General features: G+C 48.1%; 1 protein-coding gene across 5 annotated transcripts in view; it reads right to left on the reverse strand.

Annotated features, from left to right (window-relative positions):
• Positions 1 to 24,737, reverse strand: part of LOC140389833 (coiled-coil domain-containing protein 150-like) — a 183,269-nt gene that overhangs the window by 47,813 nt on the left and 110,719 nt on the right. For 4 of the 5 annotated variants that reach the window (XR_011934489.1, XR_011934486.1, XM_072474402.1 and 1 more), the window contains exons 16-17: positions 16,964 to 17,104; positions 13,380 to 13,549 (exon numbers count right to left, since the gene is read on the reverse strand). Coding sequence is in view for 2 of the 5 variants with exons in the window: in XM_072474402.1 (XP_072330503.1) it covers positions 13,380 to 13,549; positions 16,964 to 17,104 (311 nt within the window). In the remaining 3 variants the exon portion in view is untranslated. The remainder of the gene's footprint in view (positions 1 to 13,379; positions 13,550 to 16,963; positions 17,105 to 24,737) is intronic. The other variant, XR_011934487.1, reaches the window with a different exon arrangement.

Here is a 24,737-nt window from a genome sequence, read left to right on the forward strand (position 1 = left end):
CCCCCCCCTATCCCTGCTACGCTGTAAGAATCACTTCCTCACTCTCGGGGTCTTCCCGGCCCACACAAAACCCATGATGCTCTTTTCAATCCTTTTAAAAAAAAGCCTTCGTGATCACCACCGGGAGGCACTGAAACACAAAGAGGAATCTCGGGAGGACCACCATCTTAACCGCCTGCACCCTCCCTGCCATTGACAGGGATACCATATCCCATCTCTTGAAATCCTCCTCCATCTGTTCCACCAACCGCGTTAAATTTAACCTATGCAATGTGCCCCAATTCTTAGCTATCTGGATCCCCAGGTAACGAAAGTCCCTTGTTACCTTCCTCAGCGGTAGGTCCTCTATTTCTCTACTCTGCTCCCCTGGATGCACCACAAACAACTCACTTTTCCCCATGTTCAATTTATACCCTGAAAAATCCCCAAACTCCCCAAGTATCCGCATTATTTCTGGCATCCCCTCCGCCGGGTCCGCCACGTATAGTAGCAAATCGTCCGCATACAAAGATACCCGGTGCTCTTCTCCTCCCCTAAGTACTCCCCTCCACTTCTTGGAACCCCTCAACGCTATCGCCAGGGGCTCAATCGCCAGTGCAAACAATAATGGGGACAGAGGGCATCCCTGCCTTGTCCCTCTATGGAGCCGAAAATATGCAGATCCCCATCCATTCGTGACCACGCTCGCCACTGGGGCCCTATACAACAGCTGCACCCATCTAACATACCCCTCTCCAAAACCAAATCTCCTCAACACCTCCCACAAATAATCCCACTCCACTCTATCAAATGCTTTCTCGGCATCCATCGCCACTACTATCTCCGTTTCTCCCTCTGGTGGGGCCATCATCATTACCCCTAACAACCTCCGTATATTCGTGTTCAGCTGTCTCCCCTTCACAAACCCAGTTTGGTCCTCGTGGACCACCCCCGGGACACATTCCTCTATTCTCATTGCCATTACCTTGGCCAGGACCTTGGCATCTACATTTAGGAGGGAAATAGGTCTATAGGACCCGCATTGTAGCGGGTCCTTTTCCTTCTTTAAGAGAAGCGATATCGTTGCTTCAGACATAGTCGGGGGCAGTTGTCCCCTTTCCTTTGCCTCATTAAAGGTCCTCGTCAGTACCGGGGCGAGCAAGTCCACATATTTTCTATAGAATTCGACTGGGAATCCATCCGGTCCCGGGGCCTTTCCCGCCTGCATGCTCCTAATTCCTTTCACCACTTCTTCTACCTCGATCTGTGCTCCCAGTCCCACCCTTTCCTGCTCTTCCACCTTGGGAAATTCCAGCCGATCCAAGAAGCCCATCATTCTCTCCCTCCCATCCGGGGGTTGAGCTTCATATAATTTTTTATAAAATGTCTTGAACACTCCATTCACTCTCTCCGCTCCCCGCTCCATCTCTCCTTCCTCATCCCTCACTCCCCCTATTTCCCTCGCTGCTCCCCTTTTCCTCAATTGGTGTGCCAGCAACCTGCTCGCCTTCTCCCCATATTCGTACTGTACACCCTGTGCCTTCCTCCATTGTGCCTCTGCAGTGCCTGTAGTCAGCAAGTCAAATTCTACATGTAGCCTTTGCCTTTCCCTGTACAGTCCCTCCTCCGGTGCTTCCGCATATTGTCTGTCCACCCTCAAAAGTTCTTGCAGCAACCGCTCCCGTTCCTTACTCTCCTGCTTCCCTTTATGTGCCCTTATTGATATCAGCTCCCCTCTAACCACCGCCTTCAACGCCTCCCAGACCACTCCCACCTGGACCTCCCCATTATCATTGAGTTCCAAGTACTTTTCAATGCACCCCCTCACCCTTAGACACACCCCCTCATCTGCCATTAGTCCCATGTCCATTCTCCAGGGTGGGCGCCCTCCTGTTTCCTCCCCTATCTCCAAGTCCACCCAGTGTGGAGCGTGATCCGAAATGGCTATAGCCGTATACTCCGTTCCCCTCACCTTCGGGATCAATGCCCTACCCAGCACAAAAAAGTCTATTCGCGAGTAGACTTTATGGACATAGGAGAAAAACGAGAACTCCTTACTCCTAGGTCTGCTAAATCTCCACGGGTCTACACCTCCCATCTGCTCCATAAAATCTTTAAGCACCTTGGCTGCTGCCGGCCTCCTTCCAGTCCTGGACTTCGACCTATCCAGCCCTGGTTCCAACACCGTATTAAAATCTCCCCCCATTATCAGCTTTCCCATCTCTAGGTCCGGAATGCGTCCTAGCATCCGCCTCATAAAATTGGCATCATCCCAGTTCGGGGCATATACGTTTACCAAAACCACCGTCTCCCCCTGTAGTTTGCCACTCACCATCACATATCTGCCCCCGTTATCCGCCACTATAGTCTTTGCCTCGAACATTACCCGCTTCCCCACTAATATAGCCACCCCCCTGTTTTTCGCATCTAGCCCCGAATGGAACACCTGCCCCACCCATCCTTTGCGTAGCCTAACCTGGTCTATCAGTTTCAGGTGCGTTTCCTGTAACATAACCACATCTGCCTTAAGTTTCTTAAGGTGTGCGAGTACCCGTGCCCTCTTTATCGGCCCGTTCAGCCCTCTCACGTTCCACGTGATCAGCCGAGTTGGGGGGCTTCCTACCCCCCCCCCCCTTGTCGATTAGCCATCACCTTTTTCCAGCTCCTCACCCAGTTCCCACGCAGCTGTATCTCCCCCAGGCGGTGCCCCCCCGCCCATCCTCTCCCATACCAGCTCCCCCCTCTCCCCAGCAGCAGCAACCCAGTAATTCCCCCCTCCCACCCCCCCCGCTAGATCCCCCGCTAGCGTAATTACTCCCCCCATGTTGCTCCCAGAAGTCAGCAAACTCTGGCTGACCTCGGCTTCCCCCCGTGACCTCGGCTCGCACCGTGCGACGCCCCCTCCTTCCTGCTTCTCTCTTCCCGCCATGATTATCATAGCGCGGGAACCAAGCCCGCGCTTCTCCCTTGGCCCCGCCCCCAATGGCCAACGCCCCATCTCCTCCACCTCCCCTCCTCCCCCCATCACCACCTGTGGGAGAGAGAAAAGTTACCACATCGCAGGATTAGTACATAAAACCCCTCTTTGCCCCCCACATTCGCCCCACCACTTTGTTCGAACGTTCTTTTTAATAACCCGCTCATTCCAGTTTTTCTTCCACAATAAAAGTCCACGCTTCATCCGCCGTCTCAAAGTAGTGGTGCCTCCCTCGATATGTGACCCACAGTCTTGCCGGTTGCAGCATTCCAAATTTTATCTTCTTTTTATGAAGCACCGCCTTGGCCCGATTGAAGCTCGCCCTCCTTCTCGCCACCTCCGCACTCCAGTCTTGATAAATGCGGATCACCGCGTTCTCCCATTTACTGCTCCGAGTTTTCTTCGCCCATCTAAGGACCATTTCTCTATCCTTAAAACGGAGGAATCTCACCACTATGGCTCTGGGAATTTCTCCTGCTCTCGGTCCTCGCGCCATCACTCGGTATGCTCCCTCCACCTCCAACGGACCCGCCGGGGCCTCCGCTCCCATTAACGAGTGCAGCATCGTGCTCACATATGCCCCGACGTCCGCTCCCTCCACACCTTCAGGAAGACCAAGAATCCTCAAGTTGTTCCTCCTTGCGTTGTTTTCCAGTGCCTCCAACCTTTCCACACATCGTTTCTGATGTGCCTCCTGCGTCTCCGTCTTCACCACCAGGCCCTGTATATCGTCCTCATTCTCGGCTGCCTTTGCCTTCACGACCCGAAGCTCCCGCTCCTGGGTCTTTTGTTCCTCCTTTAGCCCTTCGATCGCCTGTAGTATCGGGGCCAACAGCTCTTTCTTCATTTCCTTTTTTATCTCTTCCACACAGCATTTCAAGAACTCTTGTTGTTCAGGGCCCCATGTTAAACTGCCACCTTCCGATGCCATCTTGGTTTTTGCTTGCCTTCCTTGCCGCTGTTCTAAAGGATCCACTGCAATCTGGCCACTCTCTCCTCCTTTTTCCATCCGTATCCAGGGGGGATTCCCTTCTGGTTTACCGCACAGTGTTTTTAGCCGTCAAAATTGCCGTTGGGGCTCCTATCAAGAGCCCAAAAGTTCGTTTCACAGGGAGCTGCCGAAACGTGCGACTCAGCTGGTCATCGCCGCACCCGGAAGTCAGCCGAGGATATTTTGTCAACTGCTGATCTTGTACTTCTGAGCGGCCTTCAAAATGGCCAGGAATAGATTTTAAAAATTTGGTCGCACACGCATGCGTGCCCCATCATCGTTGCGCATGCGCAAAACTATGCGCATGCACACTGATGATCGGGGACGCATGCGCAGTACGGCCACATTTATTTTTATATGGTTGCAGTCTCTTCTTTTTAAGTTTGGGGGGCCAAAGGGACAAAGGGAGCATTATGGCCAAAGGGACCCAAAACCATTTCCTCCATTTTTGTCAGCAATAAACAAGGTAAGAGAAAATGGTGGGTCGCGCAGGTCGGCCGATGTGGGCCACAAAGGTCGGCCGGCGTGGGTCGCAAAGGTCGGCCGGCGTGGGTCGCAAAGGTCGGCCGGCGTGGGTCACGAAGGTCGCCCGGCATGGGTCACGAAGGTCGGCAAGCATGGGTCACGAAGGTCGGCCGGGTTGGGTCCCGAAGGTTGGACGTTGATAAAAATGGGTTTCTGGAAAAAAAGTTTGAAAAACACTGGTTTATCCTATTCTTTCAGCCACTGCTTTTAAAAATGGTGGGCAGGTGCACCAGGACAGAGGGAGAAGGACAAGAAAATAAATCTTACTTGAAAGCAGTTCGCAGAAATGGACAAATACAAAGAGAAGAAAATTCACCCACTGAAAATAGGAATAATCAAAACCAATAGGTCCAACTCTTGAACACCTAAACAACTTAAAGATTAAACTAGTTGTCAGGTCCAAAGCAGTCCCTTACAAAGAACATGCAAAATTTTCACAAATTTGATATTTAGGTCATCTTTCAAAAATACTTGATCACACAATTGCAAAGAAGAAAAATATAACAAAACCATTTGAACTGCAGCATAAAATAAAGAATTTGCTTTCTCATAGTGCTTTACTGGGATAATTTCAACACCCAAAGAATGGGTGGCTGTGTAGGCCTCAAATCTGAAACCCCCAAAACTAGTTTCGGTAATAGTGACAATGAAACCATTATCGATTGATGTTAAACCCATCAGGTTCATTAATGTCCTTTAGGGAAGAAAATCTGCAGTCCTTACCTACATGGTGAAGTCTGGCCTACATATGACTCAAGACTTACAGCAATGTGCTTGTCTCTTGAATGCCCCCTGAAATGGCCGAGCAGCCACTCAGTTGTGAAAACCACTACCAACGGATCACCCGGCAGTGACTTAGGCAACAAAAATGACGAACAGCCCTGTCGACCCTGCAGAATCTTCCTTTCCAAAACTTGGGGGCTTGTGGCAAAATTGGAACAGTTGTCCCACAGACTAGTCAAGCAACAGCTGACATAGTCATACCCATGAAATCATACCTTACAGTGTCCCAAACACTTGCAATACCTGGGAATGCCCTGTCCCACTAACAGAACAGGCCCACAGTGGTGTACAGAAGTGTGTGGCCCTGGGAGTGCTCAACATCGACTCTGGACCCCATGAAGTCTCAATGCATCATGTTAAATATGGGTGATGAAGCTTCCTACTGTTTACCACCTACTGACCTCCCTCAGCTGATGAATCAGTACTCCTCCACTCTGAACACCATTTGGAAGAAGCACTGAGGGTGCTAAGGCATGGAATGTACTCTGGGTAGGGGACCTCAATGCCCATCACCTAGAGAAGCTCAGTAGCACCACTACTGAGCAAGTTGGCCGAGTCCTACAGGACATAGCGAATAGACCGGGTATGCAGCAGGTTGTCAGGGAACCAACAAGAGGGAAAAACATACTTGACCTCATCTCACCAATCTACCTGTCGCAGATGCATCTGTCCATGACAGTATTTGTGAGAGTGACCACCATACAGTCCTTGTGGAGACAAAGATCTGTCTTCTCACTGAGGGTACCATTCATAGTGTTGTATGGCACTCATCATGCTAAAAGGGGTAGATTTCCAACAGATCAAACAACTCAAAATTGGGCATCCATGAGGTGCTGTGAATCAGCAGCAGCAGCAGAATTGTATACAACCTCGTGGCCTGGTACATCTTCCACTTTACCATGACCATCAACCTGGTTCAAAGAAGAGTACAGGAGGGCATGCCAGGAATAGCACACCTTAAAACCGGTGAAGCCGGAACATAGGGACTCCTTGCATACCAAACATGGGACAGAGTAACAAACGGATCAGGTCTGAGCTCTACAGTCCTGCCATATCCAGTCATGAATGGTGATGGACAATTAAACAACAAACTGGAGGAAGTGGTTCCACAAATATCCTCATCCCCAATGATGAGGGGGACTGGCATATTCATGCTGACAAAGCTGAAATATTTGCAACAATCTTCAACCAGAAACGACGAGGTAATCCATCTTGGCCTCCTCTAGTTGGCCCCAATATTACAGAAGCCTACCTTCAGCTAATTCAATTCGCTAAACATGGTATTAAGGAACGGATGAAAACATCCTGACAACATTCCAGCAATAGTACTGAAGACATGTGCTCCAGAACTAGCTGCATCCTTTTCCAAACCCAGAAAAGTGAAAAATCGCCCAGTTATGTCATGTCCATAAAAAGCAGTATGTCATGCCCACTAAAAGCAGGACCATTCCAACCCAGCCAATTACTACACCATCCGTCTACTCCTGATCATCAGTAAAGTGACGGAAGAGTTCGTCGACTGTCCTTTCAAGCTGCACTTACTGAGTAATAACTTGCTCACGATGCTTAGTTTGCCAGGACCACTCAGCTCCTGACTCATTACAGCCTTGGTTCAAACATGGACAAAAGAGCTGGACTCCAGAGGTGAGGTGAGAGTGAGATCAAGGGGCATTTGACCGAGTGTGGGATCAAGGATCTCTGGTAAAACTAGAGTCAGTGGTCATCAAGGGGAAAGCTCTCCGCTGGTTGGAGTCATACCTAGCACAAAGGAAGATGGCTGTGGAAGTTAGAGGTCAGTCATCTGTCCCAGGACATTACTGCAGGAGTGACAAGACTCATATCAATCTATACCAGGAGAGCCAAATATTCTACCTGGTTAAGAAATCTAAACTTAACTTGGGAGGTTGGGAACTCCAACACCTGATGTTCCTCAGACTTTCTGCGCATGCGCCTGGCCTGCGATCGGGGCCCACCAATCGGCCGGCCGGCTGGTTTTGTGGGGGCCTACTTTACTCCGCGCCGGGCCCCTGTAGGGCTCTGCCATATTGCCCGGGGGCCGGCGCGGAGAAGGGAACCCCTGCTCATGCGCGGAAATACGCCGGCCGTTCCCTGCATGCACGAACTTGCGCGAGCCCGCGGTTGGCTGGAGCTTCGGGAACCACTCTGGCGCCAACCTAGCCCCCAAGAAAGGGGAGAATTCCGCACTTTCAGGGGCCGTTGATGCCGGAGTGGTTGGCGCCGGTTTTCACACTGGCGTGGGGACATAGCCCCATTATCCCGTACCAGCCTCCCCGAACAGGCGCCGGAATGTGGCGACTAGGGACTTTTCACAGTAACTTCATTTGAAGCCTACTTGTGACAATAAGTAATTTTCATTTTCATTTAATTTCATTTCATTTTCATTTATTGGAGAATCCCACGCAATCTCACCCACAATCTTTGAAAGTGGAGTTGGAAACCCTAGTGAGAAAGGTAAAGTTGCAGTGAGATTGGTTGGCTCACAATGTAACAGATATCTGCATGGGTTGTTGATAAATCTATGGAATCGGATTTGGTCGCATTTGGAATTTGTTCTGTCATGTGACGCGTACAACCACAGTTCACCTGTTAATTCTGTCAAGTTACTGGAGTAAAAGGAGGCTTCAAGAATTGAGTAAACTCAAAATTAAAAGTAAAATTTGGATTAAAAAAAAGAATTAGATAAAAGGGAACCGGTGAGTACGGCTGTTTGAAGGGATGTTTTTGATATGAGAATTAGCATAGTAGGAAAACAAGTGTTTACCTAAGTGACTGAAGAGTGAACATAAGAACTAGGAGCAGGAGTAGGCCATCTGGCCCCTCGAGCCTGCTCCACCATTCAATGAGATCATGGCTGATCTTTTTTGGACTCAGCTCCACTTTCCAGCCCGAACACCATAACCCTTAATCCCTTTATTCTTCAAAAAACTATCTATCTTTATCTTAAAAACATTTAATGAAGGAGCCTCTACTGCTTCACTGGGCAAGGAATTCCATAGATTCACAACCCTTTGGGTGAAGAAGTTCCTCCTAAACTCAGTCCTAAATCTACTTCCCCTTATTTTGAGGCTATGCCCCCTAGTTCTGCTTTCACCCGCCAGTGGAAACAACCTGCCCGCATCTATTCTATCTATTCCCTTCATAATTTTATATGTTTCTATAAGATCCCTCCTCATCCTTCTAAATTCCAACGAGTACAGTCCCAGTCTACTCAACCTCTCCTCGTAATCCAACCCCTTCAGCTCTGGGATTAACCTAGTGAATCTTCTCTGCACACCCTCCAGTGCCAGGACGTCCTTTCTCAAGTAAGGAGACCAAAACTGAACACAATACTCCAGGTGTGGCCTCACTAACACCTTATACAATTGCAGCATAACCTCCCTAGTCTTAAACTCCATCCCTCAAGCAATGAAGGACAAAATTCCATTTGCCTTCTTAATCATCTGTTGCACCTGTAAACCAAGACAAACAATGATATATAGAAATAGATGTTAGAACTGTAGAAGAGGTAAGTTCAAAGTGGAGAGATAAAAATATAATTCACATCTATATGCTAAAAGCCTGATCCAAGATGTTATTAAGATAGCATATCTAAAGGAAGAAACAATATATCCATAGCAGGGTTAATTGGAGAAGAGAGAAACAGCGAGCAAACAGGACTCTCTCAAAAAGCACAGAACTCCAGTCTGAAAGCTGTTGGTTTTTAGATACCTCACATAACGACTACACTGAATTGGGGGAAGACTCTCCGATATCTGGAAGAAACTTATAGGTGGTAACCATATGCTGGAATTAGCTCATAGAGTTATATAATGGGGAAGCTGGCGCTGCCGAACTTTTGCAGCTACTATTGGGCGGCTGACATAGCCGTGATTAGGATATGGTATTAGGGGAGGGGTCATCGTGGGAGCGGTTAGAGGTGGCCTCATGTAAAGGTACCAGCCTAGGGGCACTTGCAACGGCACCTCTGCCATTCTCGCCGGCCCGCTACTCCTCTAGTCCGGTGGTGGTGGCGGCATTAAAGATCTGGGGTCAGTGGAGAAGGCACAGGGGGGTGGAGGGGGCCTCAGTCTGGACCCCGATACGCAACAATCACAGATTTGGCCCGGGCAGGATAGACGGAGGGTTACAAAGCTGGAATAGGGCAGGCATTAAAAGGACGGGGGACCTATTCAGAGACGGGACCTTCCCCAGCCTGAAAACACTGGAGAAGAAATTCAGTTTGCCCCCTGGAAACGCTTTCAGATACCTTCAGGTACGCGCCTTTCTGAAAAAGCAGGTGGTATCATTTCCGCTGCTACCCCCACACAGGATACAGGATAGGGTGGTCTCCGACACCTGGGTAAGGAAGGGGAAGGTTTCGGATATTTACCGGGAACTTCAGGAGGCGGAGGATGCCCCAGTGGAGGAGCTTAAGGGCAAATGGGAGGAGGAGCTAGGTGGGGAGCTAGGTGCGGGCCTGTGGGCAGACGCCCTAAACAGGGTCAATTCCTCCTCATCATGTGCCAGGCTTAGTTTAATCCAGTTTAAGGTGGTCCACCGGGTACACATGACGGCAACCAAGATGTGCAAGCTCTTTAGGGTTGAAAATAAATGTGCGAGGTGTGCGGGAAGCCCTGCAGATCATGTCCATATGTTCTGGGCATGCCCGGCTCTTAAGGGATTCTGGCAGAGATTTGCTAAGGCAATGTCCAAGATCTTAGGCACGCGGATGGTGCCGAGTCCAGAGATAGCGATCAGACGATCAGTGTGTCAGACGATCCGGGAGTTCAGGAAGCGAAAGAGGCCGACGTATTGGCCTTTGCCTCCCTGGTTGCCCGGAGACGGATCCTTTTAATGTGGAGGGACTCGAAGCCCCCGAGTGTAGAGACCTGGGTTAGTGACATGGTTGGGTTTCTCAGTCTCGAGAAAATAAAGTTTGCCTTGAGAGGGTCCATGGCGGGGTTCTCTCGGAGGTGGCAGCCGTTCCTCGACTTTCTAGGAGAGCAGTAAAGGTCAGCAGCAGCATCGGGGGGGGGGGCGGGGGGGGGGCGGGGGGGTCGTTACGTTGTATTGTTCCTTTCTTTGTACATACGGTTAACATTTTTTTCTCTCTTTGTTCTGTTAATTGTTACGTACGGTTATGCAAAAATTAAGTTTTTTCACAAACATTTGAATAGAAATAATTTTACAAAAAATATTGGATGTCACGGTAACACAGTGGTTATCACTGTTGCTTCACAGCGCCAGGGACTCGGATACGATTCCCAGCTTGGTTCACTGTGTGGAGTCTGCATGTTCTCACCGTGTCAGCATCGTTTTCCTCCGGCCGCTCCGGTTTCCTCCCACAAGTCCCGAAAGGCGTGCTTGTTAGGTGAATTGGACATTCTGAATTCTCCCTCAGTGTAAACGAACAGGCGCAGGAGTGTGGCGACTAGGGGATTTTCACAGTAATTTCAAAGCAGTGTTGATATAAGCCTACTTGTGACACTTATTATTGTTATGTTGTTTGGGAAAGGGGCATTTCTCAGAAGATAGCTGGGAACAAGGGCTATGTTCATGAGATGGTGTGTTAATAGACATTATTGTAGTTAAGTGCGCTGTTACAGGGTATTGTAGTCTTTCTTGAGTGTTTCTTTTAAGTTAATAAATATTCTTTATTAATTGACTACAATAAGACTGGACTGTTCCTCACTGGTTTGCATATCTTTCCTCACATTATATCAAATTGAAAATATGCACCATTAAGAACCGTTGTTCCAAGTTACCCTTCTGGGGTTTGGGATACCCTTGCATATAACATCAACAGGGTTCTTAACAATTCACAAGTATCTCATACTTACCCTGAATGTTCGAGTATATGATAAATATTGAACACTGTTTTATCTTTCTGAACTTGCACAGTAAAGTTTATTTTTGTTTGCTCAAAACCTGTGGAATCTTGTGGCTTTATTCATTTAGTAAACATCTTGAATTGCAAACTTAGTCTACTTTAAAAAAAACGGAATCGGTCCCTAACCGGACCTCGTCCACAAGCTGACGTCTGGCCAAGGATCGTATAAACCTCCCATATATGTTGAACGACAAACTTTGGAATATGTTGAGCATTTCCCTGTTGGCAGTCACCTCCCTCAAAAGGCCACCATTAATGAGAACTAATATTGTATCTACTACATCAGCTCAGACTTCTAAAAACTACAGCAGGGTGTTTGACAACAATGACCTCCACAATTCAAAACAAGTCCAAGAGTACAAAGCAAGTTTCATCATCTATTCATGCACTACAGTGGCACAGAAGAGCGCGAGAGATTTTATCAACAATGCCGCCACCACATCCTCTGGATTCAATGAGAGGACCATTGACCAAAATCAGTCGTCCTTCTTGAAGCTAGGTCCACAAGCACTCAGGCAAAACGCCTGCAAAATCAAAATCAACTTTGATGGACTGGATACTGTCCAAAAGGTTGAAAACCATTTCCCTTGCCATGTTCTCTCAACATCCAACTGGTCAATATTCCAGGGTAGGACAAGGAAAACACCTGAAAGATATGCTGAAGCTCTCCTTGAAATGCAGCAGCATTGACCTAAATCATGGCATGATGGCACAGTGGTTACCACTGCTGTCTCACAGCTCCAGGGACCCGGGTTCAATTCCGGCCTCGGATGACTTATGTGGAGTTTGCACTTTCTTCCTGTGTCTGCGTGGGTTTCCTCCGAGGGCTCCTGTTTCCTCCCACAGTCCAAAGATGTGCAGGTTAGGTGGATTGACCATGCTAAATTGCCCTTTGTGTCCAAAAAAAACATAAGGTGGGGTTATTGGGTTATAGGGATAGGTTGGACGTGTGGGCTTAAGTAGGGTGCTCTTTCTAAGGGACGGTGCAGACTTGATGGGCCGAATGGCTTCCTTCTGCACTGTAACTTCTATGATTCTATGCCTGGGAGGCGCTTGCTACCAATCTTTCAGAATGGGTGATAACTTGTCCATCAAGCTTTTTTTTTTTTAAATTTAGAGTACCCAATTCATTTTTTCCAATTAAGGGGCAATTTATCGTGGCCAATCCATCTAGCTTGCACATTTTCGGGTTGTGGGGGCGAAACCTACGCAAACATGGGGAGAATGTGCAAACTCCACACGGACAGTGACCCAGAGCCAGGATCGAACCTGGGACCTCGGCGCAGTGAGGCCAAAGTGCTAACCCACTGTGCCACCCTGCTGCCCTTTGTCCATCAAGCTTTGGGATTCATGCTTTATTGATGAGCGAGAGCAGCAGAGAAGGAAAGAAAAGAAGCAAATCTTATACACCGGATCCCATTACCTCATTGAATATCCTGCCCCGTGCCCAAATATCTGCAGGCAGAGAATCAGGGTGTTTAGTCATATGAAGGTTCTTGGTAGAAATCCGTACCTCTGATTAGAAACTACCCTTAAAACATGAGACAGTCACCGCTGACTATGCCTACTCAATCAACAAGGACTAAATCAGGCCACAAAATAACAGAAATCAAGATATAATGGGGGAGAAATTTACATTGATTCCCAGGAACATGCAGTCTTGTAGGCATACTCTCAATTGTTGTGAACAAATGTTTCCCCAATAATCCTACAAAGCAGTCTATGAAAATTCAGCACATAAAAACAATAATGGGTGACAGTTGTTTCTTCTTAGTGCATCCAAATCCATTATGCTTTGAAATAGCATGATTACCAGATAAATAAGATCTGTGTTTATGATAATCAGAGAAAATCCCAGATCATAAGTGAATGCCAATTTTCCTTCGTAAATAAAAATATTTTCCTAAAAAGTCATGAAACATAACAACAAAATTGACTAATTTAAATGATCTGATCATTCACATTTAAATCATAAACACTTCCTCAACTGTTTTATTCAAATTGTTTAATTCAAACCACTAGATAATTCCTTTACACCAAAATTGGCTAACAGGTGTGGACTATACAGAAATCGGTAACTCAGAAATATCTTGAAGCACTTCATACTTTTTTTAAGTGAAATTAAATCTCTCTGATATATAGTTGTTTCTTTGGATAATCACAATATCAGAAGTAAAGTTTTCTGACCAGTATTTATCTATAATTGATAAACATATAATGTAGCATTTTCTTACTTGTCTTGTTGCAAGTAATTTATCTCTGTATCTCTTTGTCCAAGTTCTATTTGTAGTTTCTCCACTGTCTGTTGGAGTTTTGCATGCGATGCTAATACATTCTCTAGGGTCACTGCAATTCGGTTATTATCTTGCTTAGAACCGGTCACATTTTGCTGAAGATTTGCAATCTGGGAAGTAAATTAGTATTCCAGTCAGTTCAGGCATCGAGTTATGAATTATTAAAGGACAACCATTTCTTGGTGGTAGTGGTTTGGGCTCTTACCTCAGAAAGCTTTAAGCCTGAGTGGCAATCTTCATAGTTAAATCTTGACTTTTAACTTAGACTGCCATTTACATGTATCTTCACTTGCAAATCAACAAGTATGGGAAAGATGACTTCCGGTTGCGGCCATGCCTGAATAGGTCGCACGTTCGGCAGCTCCCACCGGGAACGGACTTTAGGGCTCTCTAGAGGGGCCCCAACGGCACTTGTTCGACAGCTTCCAGGGTGGGAAGGTGACAGCAAGGTCCCCCTGACAGTGTATGGATTGGACCAGGAGTGGAGCGGTGAAAAAAGGGATCTTGGAGCAGCGAAAAGTGAGAGGGAGAAAAAGCAAGATGGCGGCGGGTGGAGACCAAGCAGCATGGGCGCAGTGGTCGCAGGAGTAGCAGGAGTTTCTTAAACGCTGCTTTGAGGAGCTGAAGACAGAAATGCTGGCGCCAATGAAGGCGGCGATTGAGAAGCTAGTGGAGACCCAGGGGGCGGCGATCCGGGAGGTGCGGCAGAAAGCCTCGGAGAACGAGGACGAGATCTTGGGCCTGGTGGTGAAGGTGGAGGCACATGAGGCGCTGCATAAGAGGTGGGCGGAAAGATTTGAAGACCTGGAGAATAGGTCGAGGAGGAAGAATCTTCGGATTCTGGGCCTCCCTGAAGGAGTTGAGGGGCCCGATACCGGGGCATATGTGAGCACGATGCTCAATTCGCTGATGGGCGCGGGAGCTTTCCCGAGGCCCCTGGAGCTAGATGGGGCTCATCGGGTCCTGGCAAGGAGACCCAAGGCCAACGAGCCGCCAAGAGCTGTAGTGGTGAGGTTTCACCGCGTTATGGATAGAATCATAGAATCCACAGTGCAGAAGGAGGCCATTCGGCCCATCGAGTCTGCACCGGCCCTTGGAAAGAGCACCCAACCCAAGGTCCACACCTCCACCCCATCCCCATAACCCAGTAACCCCACCCACCACTAAGTGCAATTTTGGACACTATGGGCAATTTAGCATGGCCAATCCACCTAACCCGCACATCTTTGGACTAGAGAGTGTGTCCTGAGATGGGCCAAGAAAGAGCAGAGCAGCAGGTGGGAGAACACGGAGATCCGAATCTACCAGGACTGGAGTGCAGAGGTGGCCAAGAAGAGAGCTGGCTTTAATCGGGCCAAGGCTGTGCTCCATCGGAAGGGGGTGAAGTTCGGTATGCTGCAGCCAGCGCGATTGTGGGTCACATTCCAAGATCGGCACCACTATTTTGAAATGCCTGAGGAGGCTTGGAGCTTTATACAGACTGAAAAATTGGACTCATATTGAGGGTCTGTGGTTGTGGGGGGGGATGTCTGCTGTATATATGGTTTTAACTACGTGTAGGGAATGTTCTCTTGGTTGGGTGCTGGATGGGGATGAAGATCTGGGGGCAGTGGAGACGGCATAGGGGCGAGATGGGAGCCTCGGTTTGGTCCCCGATTCGGGAGAACCATTGGTTCGTCCTGGGAAGGATGGATGGCGGGTTTCGGAGCTGGCATCGGGCAGCGATCAGAAGAATAGGGGACCTGTTTATAGATGGAACGTTTGCGAGCCTAGGGGCGCTGGAGGAGAAGTTTGGGTTACCCCCGGGAAATGCGTTCAGGTATATGCAAGTGAGGCGACAGGTGAGGGAATTCCCGTTGCTCCCGGCACAGAGGATTCAGGACAGGGTGATTTCGGGTGTATGGATCGGAGAAGGCAAGGTTTCGGCGATCTATCAAGAGATGAAAGAAGAGGAGGAGGTTTCGGTAGAGGAGCTAAAGGGCAAATGGGAGGAGGAGCTTGGGGAGGAGATTGATGAGGGTCTGTGGGCTGATGCCCTGAGTAGGGTTAATTCTTCCTCCTCTTGCGCCAGGCTCAGCCTAATACAATTCACGGTTGTTCACAGAGCGCATATGACAGGGGCGAGGATGAGTAGGTTCTTTGGGGTGGAGGACAGGTGTGGGAGGTGCTCGGGGAGTCCGGCAAATCACGTCCACATGTTCTGGTCGTGCCCGGCACTGGAGGGGTTTTGGCGGGGTCTTGCGAGGACTGTGTCCAAGGTGGTGAAAGTCCAGGTCGAGCCGAGTTAGGGGTTGGCATTATTTGGGGTAACGGACGAGCCGGGAGTGCAGGAGGCGAAAGAGGCCAGTATCCTGGCCTTTGCTTCCCTGGTAGCCCGGCGGAAGATCTTGTTATTATGGAAGGGCGCGAAGCCCCCCAGTGTGGAAACCTGGATAAATGACATGGCAGAGTTCATTAAGCTGGAGAGGATAAAGTTTGCCTTACGAGGGTCTGTGCAGGGGTTCTTCAGGCGGTGGCAACCGTTCCTAGACTATCACGCGGAGCGCTAGGAGGAAGTCAGCAGCAGCAACCGGGGGGGTCTCTTTCAGGGGGTTATTTGGGCGGGTGGGGGGGGGCGTTTCCCCAAGGGTACTTTTGAATGTCATATGGGGGGGGTTAATATATGCGGGAGAAACCCAATGTATAAGTAGTTTATTATTTTTGATTGTGGTGTTTGTGTTCTTTCTTCTTTTTGTTATGGGGGGAGCTTGTTTGTTCAAACATTTTGTTGGAAAAATGTGAATAAACATATTTTTTTAAAGTATGGGAAAGATAGCTATCACTGCTAGTTTCCAGATTCTGCTTACCTTCCCAAACATTCAAGTTGCCGTTCTAACCTGCTCTGAGCGGCGGGACCTCGGCGTTGAAGGGTCAGGTGGCGGCCTGTGGGTGGGGGGGGGGGGGGGGGTCCGACCCCGTGGGGGGGGGGGGGGGGGGCCTCCAATGTGGCCTGGCCCGCGATCGGGGCCCACTGATCGGCGGGCCGGCCTCTCCAGCTGGGGGCCTCCTTTCCTATGCGCCGGCCCCTGTAGCCCTGCGCCATGTTGCGTCCGGGCCGGCGCGTTGAAGGCCACTTCGCATGTGCGCGTTGGCGCCATAGCGCATGTGCGCGTTGGCACCTGCCCCCTGTAGGGGCCAGAATACGTCCTGGCAGCGGCCCATTCACACTGTCGTAAAACGCAATGGCGTTTACGACGGCGCGGACACTCTGCCGCGGGATTAGAGAATCCCCCCTATGGTGGAGAAATGGGATCAGCTCTGAGCGGATATCAGGTTTCACAACTGAGAGGCAGGCAAAAATATCATCTTGGAGTGCTCGCAGGTTCGAGTGATGAATCTACATGCCCACTTCTTTCTTGATACATTTCAGATTTATTAAATGAACACTGTTGAGTTCACAAAATGAATTTGGGACCCATCTGGACAAATACCTGACCATATTATTTATTTCATAAACCACTAAAGTACCAGAATGAATTACTCACTGTTGTTTTCACCTTATATATTTCTCTCTCTTCCATCACCTCTTTACATTCTTTTAGCTTCTGGATTTCTTGAAGTGCTTCATCGTGAGCTTTTATTACTATTGCAAAATCTTCCTCTTTTTGTTTCAATACTAACTGTGCCTGCTCAGAACAAATGTCAACATATCAGTTGGATAAAACGGGTAAATACCTTTCTACTCATTTGTGGATCCTGTGTACCATCTTCAGTCTCCTCCTGTGATCAGATACCACTCCTCCCTTCCATTCACCCCCGTGACTTCCCCTCTGACCCTTCTGATCACACTCATCATAGCATCCCTATAGTGCAGAAGGAGGCCATTCGGACCATCATGTTGACATCGACCCTCGGAAAAAGCATCCCACATCTGCCCAATCCTCCTTCTTATCCCCATAGCCCCGTCTAACATTTGGACACTTAAGGGGCAATTTAGCATTGCCAATCCACCTAACCTGCACATCTTTGGACTGTGGGAGAAAATTGGAGCACCCGGAAGAAACCCATGCAGACACAGGGAGAAGGTGCAATCTCCACACAGATAGTCACCCAAGGTTGGAATTGAACCCGGGTCCCTGGGGCTGTGAGGCAGCAGTGCTAGCCAACTGAGGTTTGAACTTCCACCCTTGACTTTTCTGAATTCCCCAACTCTTCTGATTTCCTCCACAAGACTTTCAATCTCCTCCTTCGTCTGGCTTCCGATCTTGTCTCCACATTCTGTTTTTGCCCAAAGCCTAACTCCTTGCACCCCCCCCCACCCACCCTTTTGCTCCCTTATTTCCGTTCCGCAACTGCAACCCTGAAGGTCTACTCACCTGGCAGTCAAGCTTGCTGCATCCAGGAAACTTGATAAAATATGCTAATCAAGTCATGAAGTTCAATTCAGCAGAAACTAAAATCAATTTTTGGGGATTTTTCAACTCAAAGTAGCCCCTCCAAGTTAATATCCAGCCCATTACTGTGCTATAAAGGGCTGGATGCTACATGTATTAATCATGCTTCAACAATGAAAATAAAGAACATTAGAACATAAGAAATAGGAACAGGAGCAGACCATATAGCTCCCTTGAGCCTGCTCCACTAATCATCACGACCTTGGACTTAAATCCATTTTTCTGCCTGTTTCTCAAATCAAGATTCTTTGAGACACTAAAACTCTATCTCTATCAAACTTAAATATATCATCCAGTGCTTTCTGTGATAGAGAATTCCAAAGATTCACAATCCTATGACTGAAGAAATGTATCCTGTGACTGTGCCTCCATGTTCTGAATTCTCCAGCCAGAGAAAACGTCCCCTCAGTGTCTGCACTTTCAAGCCTCTTCAAAATCTGGTATGTTTCAATGAGTTTATCTCACATTTTACTAAACTCCAGAGAGTATAGCCCCAATTTACTCAGTCTCATCAATGGACACCATTATCTTGCCAGAAATCCATCTAGTTACCCTTTGCTGCACCACCTCCTATGCAAACAAATTGTTCCTTAAATATGGAGACCAAAACGGAGCACTGTGCTCCAGGTGTGGTCTCACCAAAGCCGTGTATAATTGTGACAAGAGCTCTAACTTTTTGTACTCCATTTGCTTGCAATGAAGGCCAACATATTATTCATCTTCCCAATTGCTTCTTATACCTGCATGCTAAATTTCCTTGTATGAGCACTGTATACTCAAATCCTTTTGAATGTCAACATTTACACTGAAATCACCAGCAGGGGCATGGGAGAATTCCAGCTTTTGTGTCCTCCTCACAGCTTATAATCTCACCTACCTTTGTGTTGTCCGCAAACTTAGAGACATTACCCTTGATCTCTTTGTCTAACTGAGACCTTGTCAGAAAGTCTTTCTCCAGTCTAAACAGACTACATTAAATGCACTACCCTCATCAGCTTTCCTTGTTAACTCCTCAAAATGTGTAATCAAGTTAGCCAGTCTTCTCTTAGCAAAATCCAAACTAACCATCGTGATTACCCATATTTTTCTAAATGACAATTTATGCTGAATTCCCCCCCCCCCCCCCCCACCCGGCTTGGCACATGCTGTGGCAGCGGAGATGGCCCACCATTGGTCACCAACACGGTATCCCATTGTTTGCACTCTCCGCCAGCAGGGAACCCACAGCAGGGGGTTGCCGCCAGCAGGACCAGCCGGAAAATCCCACCCACTAGCTCTGAATATTTTCTAATAATTTAGCCCATCATCAAGGTTAGGTTGTCTAGCCTATAATTTCCAAATACTGGCCCAGACTTGGGGAAACTGGTAGTTCACGGTCATTATTCCTATGAGATTGACAGCAACCTTTGGAACCTGCACATGCAATTAATCTTTAAGTCTGGATATCTGGAAATGCGGCCAGTTATTTTACATTTCTCCATAAGATACGCTGTTTTACTACCTGAAGTGTGCAATTAATTAGAAATCAGAGGAGAATCTTGCCCTTTCATGCTGTTAGTCTCACTGTAGTCGTAAAACAAAGTTGAAAATAATTATAGTGAATGAGGTGTTGAATGGGGTTCTTAACAGTATACCCAGTTCATCCTTACTGTTGAAAAACCTTTCTGGTCCTAAAGAACTAAAATTATGTCTGTGGAATGTAAATTTCTCCATTGTGATAAAAAAAATCCACTTACATTTATATTTTATATTTTCTAAAAGTTTTAAATTATATTTCAGTTCCTGTCTTAACTCCACGGGCTGGATTTAATGCACCCCGGCAGTGGGCTTGAAGGTGAGGGGGTGGTGGAACATGTTACGTCCAACAATTGGCCTGCTTGCAGCCAGCTAGCCTGCCTGCCCCTGCCACATTGGCGGGGGTAGCGATGGGTGGTCCCCTCAGTGGGCCAATTGAGGCCTTGAAGTGGGAAATTAATTCTGACTTAAGACGTTCATCCCGTCACTCGCATTCAACATGGGCCAAGCCAAGCGGCCATCCGTGTGGGCTGCTGGTTGGGGAGGCACCAACAGTGACAGGTTGCCACCTAATCTAAAAAAGATGCAGGACAAGAAAACATCATGGACTCATTTCAGACATCCACATCTCATTCCAGCACCTGTCTAACTCCATCATTTTCCAATCAGAAATTCATATTACTTCACTATCCATTGAATCAGGAAACCACATTAACTTTTGTACCTTTGAAGTGAAATAATATCGACTGCACCTCGTCATTGCTTCATCCATACCGTAACAACTCAAAGTATAAAAGGCTATAACTTAAATTAAAATGAGCATATTAAAATATGAATGCTATCCATGCTATCTCTTGCAAAAATTAGTCCATGTTAATTTCATCTTTCAAAGCATAAATAATTCCTTTAAGACAATTTATACCGCACACTATATCAAAGCAGATATTGCACCTGTCTGAACTGAGCTTCAAGTCTTTGTAGGTTAATCTTATATGTGCTAAATTCTGCATTAATCTGCAAAAGACAGTAGAAAAATCAATCAATATTATCTCCACAAGAGCAAACAACTAGAAAACAAGGAAAACATTAACTTTCACCTGGAAATGCACTGGGCAGATGAACAGAAGATATACATATATGAGTAGTTAATCTGCCATTCTCTCTCAGGATGACATCAGCCACTGCCACTCAGCCAGATAGACTGCTACATCCCATGCTGTGGTGGTGCCATCTGAGCCTGGGCCTTCTAGACCTAGAGCTGCTTAACGGCATCTTGCAAGGCCATCTGCAGACACCAACACTGAAAATAAGCAACTCTCCCTACACATGCTACAGCCTCTTGGGTAGCACTGCATAGGAGCAATAGATTAGGGGTAGGGAAATGGTTAAAATCTAAATGTTCAAATTTTTTAAATATTGTGTCTGTGGAAAAATAGACTGTGGGAACACATCAGTTTTACAGAACCCAGACTGAAGGTGTGACAATGTAACAAAGTGAGTACAGCCAGTAAGTTAGATACCAATGTGAGTGGCGGTAAAGACCACTATTCAGAAGTCACAATTCATAACTAAAAGGGGGCAAAGAGGAGGGCGGTATCAAACCGCACAGGTATAAAGTTACTGGCACACGTGTTGCCCGTTCCTCATTGCCTTTGTTCTCTTTCCATTGTTTTCTTCTTCTTTATGCCGCCCTGGGCTTTTGTTTGTTTTGTAGGTTTTGAAGTGTACTAACTAAATTTTTGTAATAAAACTCAATCTCGCACTACTACCGGACTCTCATCTCGTCTTTGAAAAATAAGGGACAATTTGGCACTGCAAGAAGGGTCGCTAAGCGTAAAAAGGAACCAGAGATCTGGACATCGGGTCTATTGCTGCAGGTAAGGACGCCTCTCTATTAAATAAAAAAGTCCCCGGCCTTGTTTAGACTCGGCAACCCTCATACGCAACCTCAAACAGCTCCAGTATGGTAGTTGGCTCGGGTCCCTAATGTTGCTAACTTTTGGTGGGTTCAACTGGCTCTGTTTTATAACCTTTGCACTCGAGTCGCCAGGTATCTTTATGATACCGCCACGAGGTTCAAGTTCAAGTAATGATCAATAACTCAATACACCAATTAGTAAGATTCAAATCAAAGCACATTTATTATACACAGTAATCGCTACTCATGCATAAATTCTACTTCTAAGCTACTTCTACAACTAACAGGCCTATACTTAGCTTCGGACTGGCCCACCAGGTCAGGGGAATAAATGGCCTTTCGTTCGGGTTCTGAGTCTGCGGGATTCAAAGTTGGTACGGACTGGTAGCTAGGAGCGCCTATCTCGTAGCGAGCGTTGACTTAAGACTTACTGGATCTCGGCGGCAGCTGAACCGGTCACTGTCAAGGGCTGGTTCGCGTTGCTGAGTGACCCGGTCAAGAAGAACGATTTGAACTTGGGGGTTTAACTTTATAGTCCCCAGGTGCTTCCCGCCTTTCGGGGCGGACCCTGTACCTGGTTCCAAGTGATTGGACTTCGTTCCAATCGCTTGATTCGATTTCTCCAATACTGGAGTGGTTCCCTGATCGATGGGCGGTCTTGAGGTGTCCGTGAACCTCTTTTGTGTTGGCTCCTGCTGGCGCCGGGGAGTCTGGCTTTGCTTTGTTTATCCCAAATGTTTTGATTGTACCTGGGGATCGCTCATTAGTATGTAGATGGCTGCTACATTATTATGCAGATGGCTGCTTGTATCGATGCTGTCTGGGCTTTTGCAGAGTTTAATACACAGTAAACTTGCACCTGCTAGTTTTTGCCTCTGTTGGCTGAATTTCCCTGCAGCCTTTGCTGTTCTCCTATTTATGTCGGGAGTTGGCCAACCCAGGTGGCTACACTAAGGTCTGGATTTTGACGGTATACAGGGAGATATACCAGCCTGGCTGAAAAAAGCATCAAGGCTTGAATCTAAACATCGATACTAGGGCAGAGGAAGAGAACAAACAGTTGGCGACCACAAGTCAAAGGCGGGCAAGCCCCGCCGGACATTTCCTTAGATGAGATCCATCAGCAATTAAAGGAGTATATAGAGCAATAGTCTGACTTATCCAAAACATGTACAGAGATTGAGGAAAAGTATGGTGCCTCCAAAGGACAATGGTGCTTGGAAGATATTAAAAGAATCTGGGGGAAAACTGTCCAAATGGTAGAAAAAGACCGAACCAAATGGTCCCTAGTCGTTATGGGCCAGGTGCGGCAGTGAAACTAAATTACGGGTCAATCCCAATATGATTGTGCACTGACTGCTGCGAAAGAACAGTTGAAGGCAGTAAGCAAACAGTTAAAAAGGGGAAAACTTAAATCGGAAAAGTTAGAAGCCGAAGTATAAGATCTTAATTGAGAAGTTAAGGAACTTAAGTCCGATATCAAGTCTGAAATTAAAAAGCTTAAAAGGCAATTTTGCGGCAATAACCAGCTGAGTCGCACATTTCGGCACCTCCCGTTGGAACGGACTTTTGGGCTCTTGATAGGAGCCCCAATGGCAATTTAAACGGCCAAAATCACTGTGCGGTAAACTAGAAGGGAATCCCCCCGGATACACATGGAAAAAGGAGAGGATAGCGGCCAGATTGCAGAAGATCCTCTGGAGCAGCGGCAAGGAAGGGAAGCTCGAAGCAAGATGGCATCGGAAGGTGGCCGTTTGTTATGGGGCCCGGAGCAACAAGAGTTCCTGCGGCGCTGTGTGGAAGAGCTGAAGAAGGAGTTGAAGAAGGAGGTACTGGCCCCGATATTACAGGCGATTGAAGGGCTAAAGGAGGAGCAGAGGACCCAGGAGCTGGAGCTTCGGGTCGTGAAGGCAAAGACTGCTGAAAACGAAGATGAAATACAGGGCCTGGTAGTGAAGACAGAGACGCACGAGGCACAGCACAAAAGGTGTGTGGAGAGGTTGGAAGCACTGGAGAATAATTCGAGGAGGAAGAATTTAAGAGTCCTGGGTCTTCCCGAAGGCGCAGAGGGGGCGGACGTCGGGGCATATGTAAGCACGATGCTTCACTCGCTAATGGGATCGGAGGCCCCAACGGGCCCCTTGGAGGTGGAGGGAGCCTATCGAGTTCTGGCGCGAAGACCAAAGGCTGGAGAAATACCTCGAGCTATAGTGGTGAGATTTCTCCGCTACAACGACAGAGAGACGGTCCTCAGATGGGCGACGAAAACTCGGAGATGTTGGTGGGAGAACGCGGTGATCCGCGTATACCAGGATTGGAGTGCGGAGGTGGCGAGAAGGAGGGCAAGTTTCAATCGGGCTAAGGCGGTGCTTCACAAAAAGAAGGTTCAATTTGGAATGTTGCAACCGGCGAGACTGTGGGTCACACATCAAGGGAAGCACCACTACTTTGAGACGGCAGAAGAGGCGTGGACATTCATTGTGGACGAGAAGCTGGAATAGTCTGGCGAGAGAAAGAGCTTCTGGGATAAAGTGGTGGGGTGACTATGTGGGGCGAGGAAGGGGGGGGGGATGATTTTTCAATTTGTTAATTCTTAGACCCGGTAACTTTTCTCTCTTCCCCTCGTTGGGGGGGGGGGGGGGGGGGGGGGCATGAGGAACTGTGGGCGCCGGTGGGAAGGAAAGGGGAAGGAGAAGGGAAAGGCGCCATTAGGGGCGGGGCCGAGTGGGAAACGCGGGCTTTGCTCCCGCGTTATGGTAATTGTGGCGGGAACAGGGACGCAGGAAGGAGGGGGCCTCTCACAGTGAGGGGCCGAGGGCAAAGGGGGAAGTCGAGGTCAGCTAGAGTTCGCTGACTTCTGGGAGCGACATGGGGGGTGCAACTACGCTAGAGGGGGATCTAGCGGAGGGAGGGGGGGGGAAGAGTTAACTGGGTTGCTGCCGCTAAGGAGAAGGGGGAGCTGTTATGGGACGGGGTGGTCGAGACGGGAGGGCACCGTCGGTGGGATATACAGGTACGCGGGAACCGGGTGAGGAGCTGGGTTAAAAAAGGGGATAGCTAGTCGACAAGGGGGGGGGGGGGGGCTGGGGGGTAAAGAGCCCCCCAACCCGGCTGATCACGTGGAACGTGAGAGGGCTGAATGGGCCGATTAAAAGGGCACGGGTACTCGCACACCTAAAGAAATTAAAAGCAGATGTGGTTTTGTTGCAGGAGACGCACTTGAAACTGATAGACCAGGTCAGACTACGTAAAGGATGGGTGGGGCAGGTGTTTCATTCGGGTTTAGATGCGAAGAATAGGGGGGTGGCTATCTTAGTGGGGAAACGGGTACTGTTTGAGGCAAAGACTATAGTGGCGGATAGTGGGGGTAGATATGTGATGGTGAGTGGCAGATTGCAAGGGGAGGCGGTGGTTCTGGTGAACGTATACGCC

The sequence above is a fragment of the Scyliorhinus torazame genome, chromosome 14 (genome assembly GCF_047496885.1).
Source record: "Scyliorhinus torazame isolate Kashiwa2021f chromosome 14, sScyTor2.1, whole genome shotgun sequence".
In the NCBI taxonomy this organism is placed as follows: domain Eukaryota; kingdom Metazoa; phylum Chordata; class Chondrichthyes; order Carcharhiniformes; family Scyliorhinidae; genus Scyliorhinus; species Scyliorhinus torazame.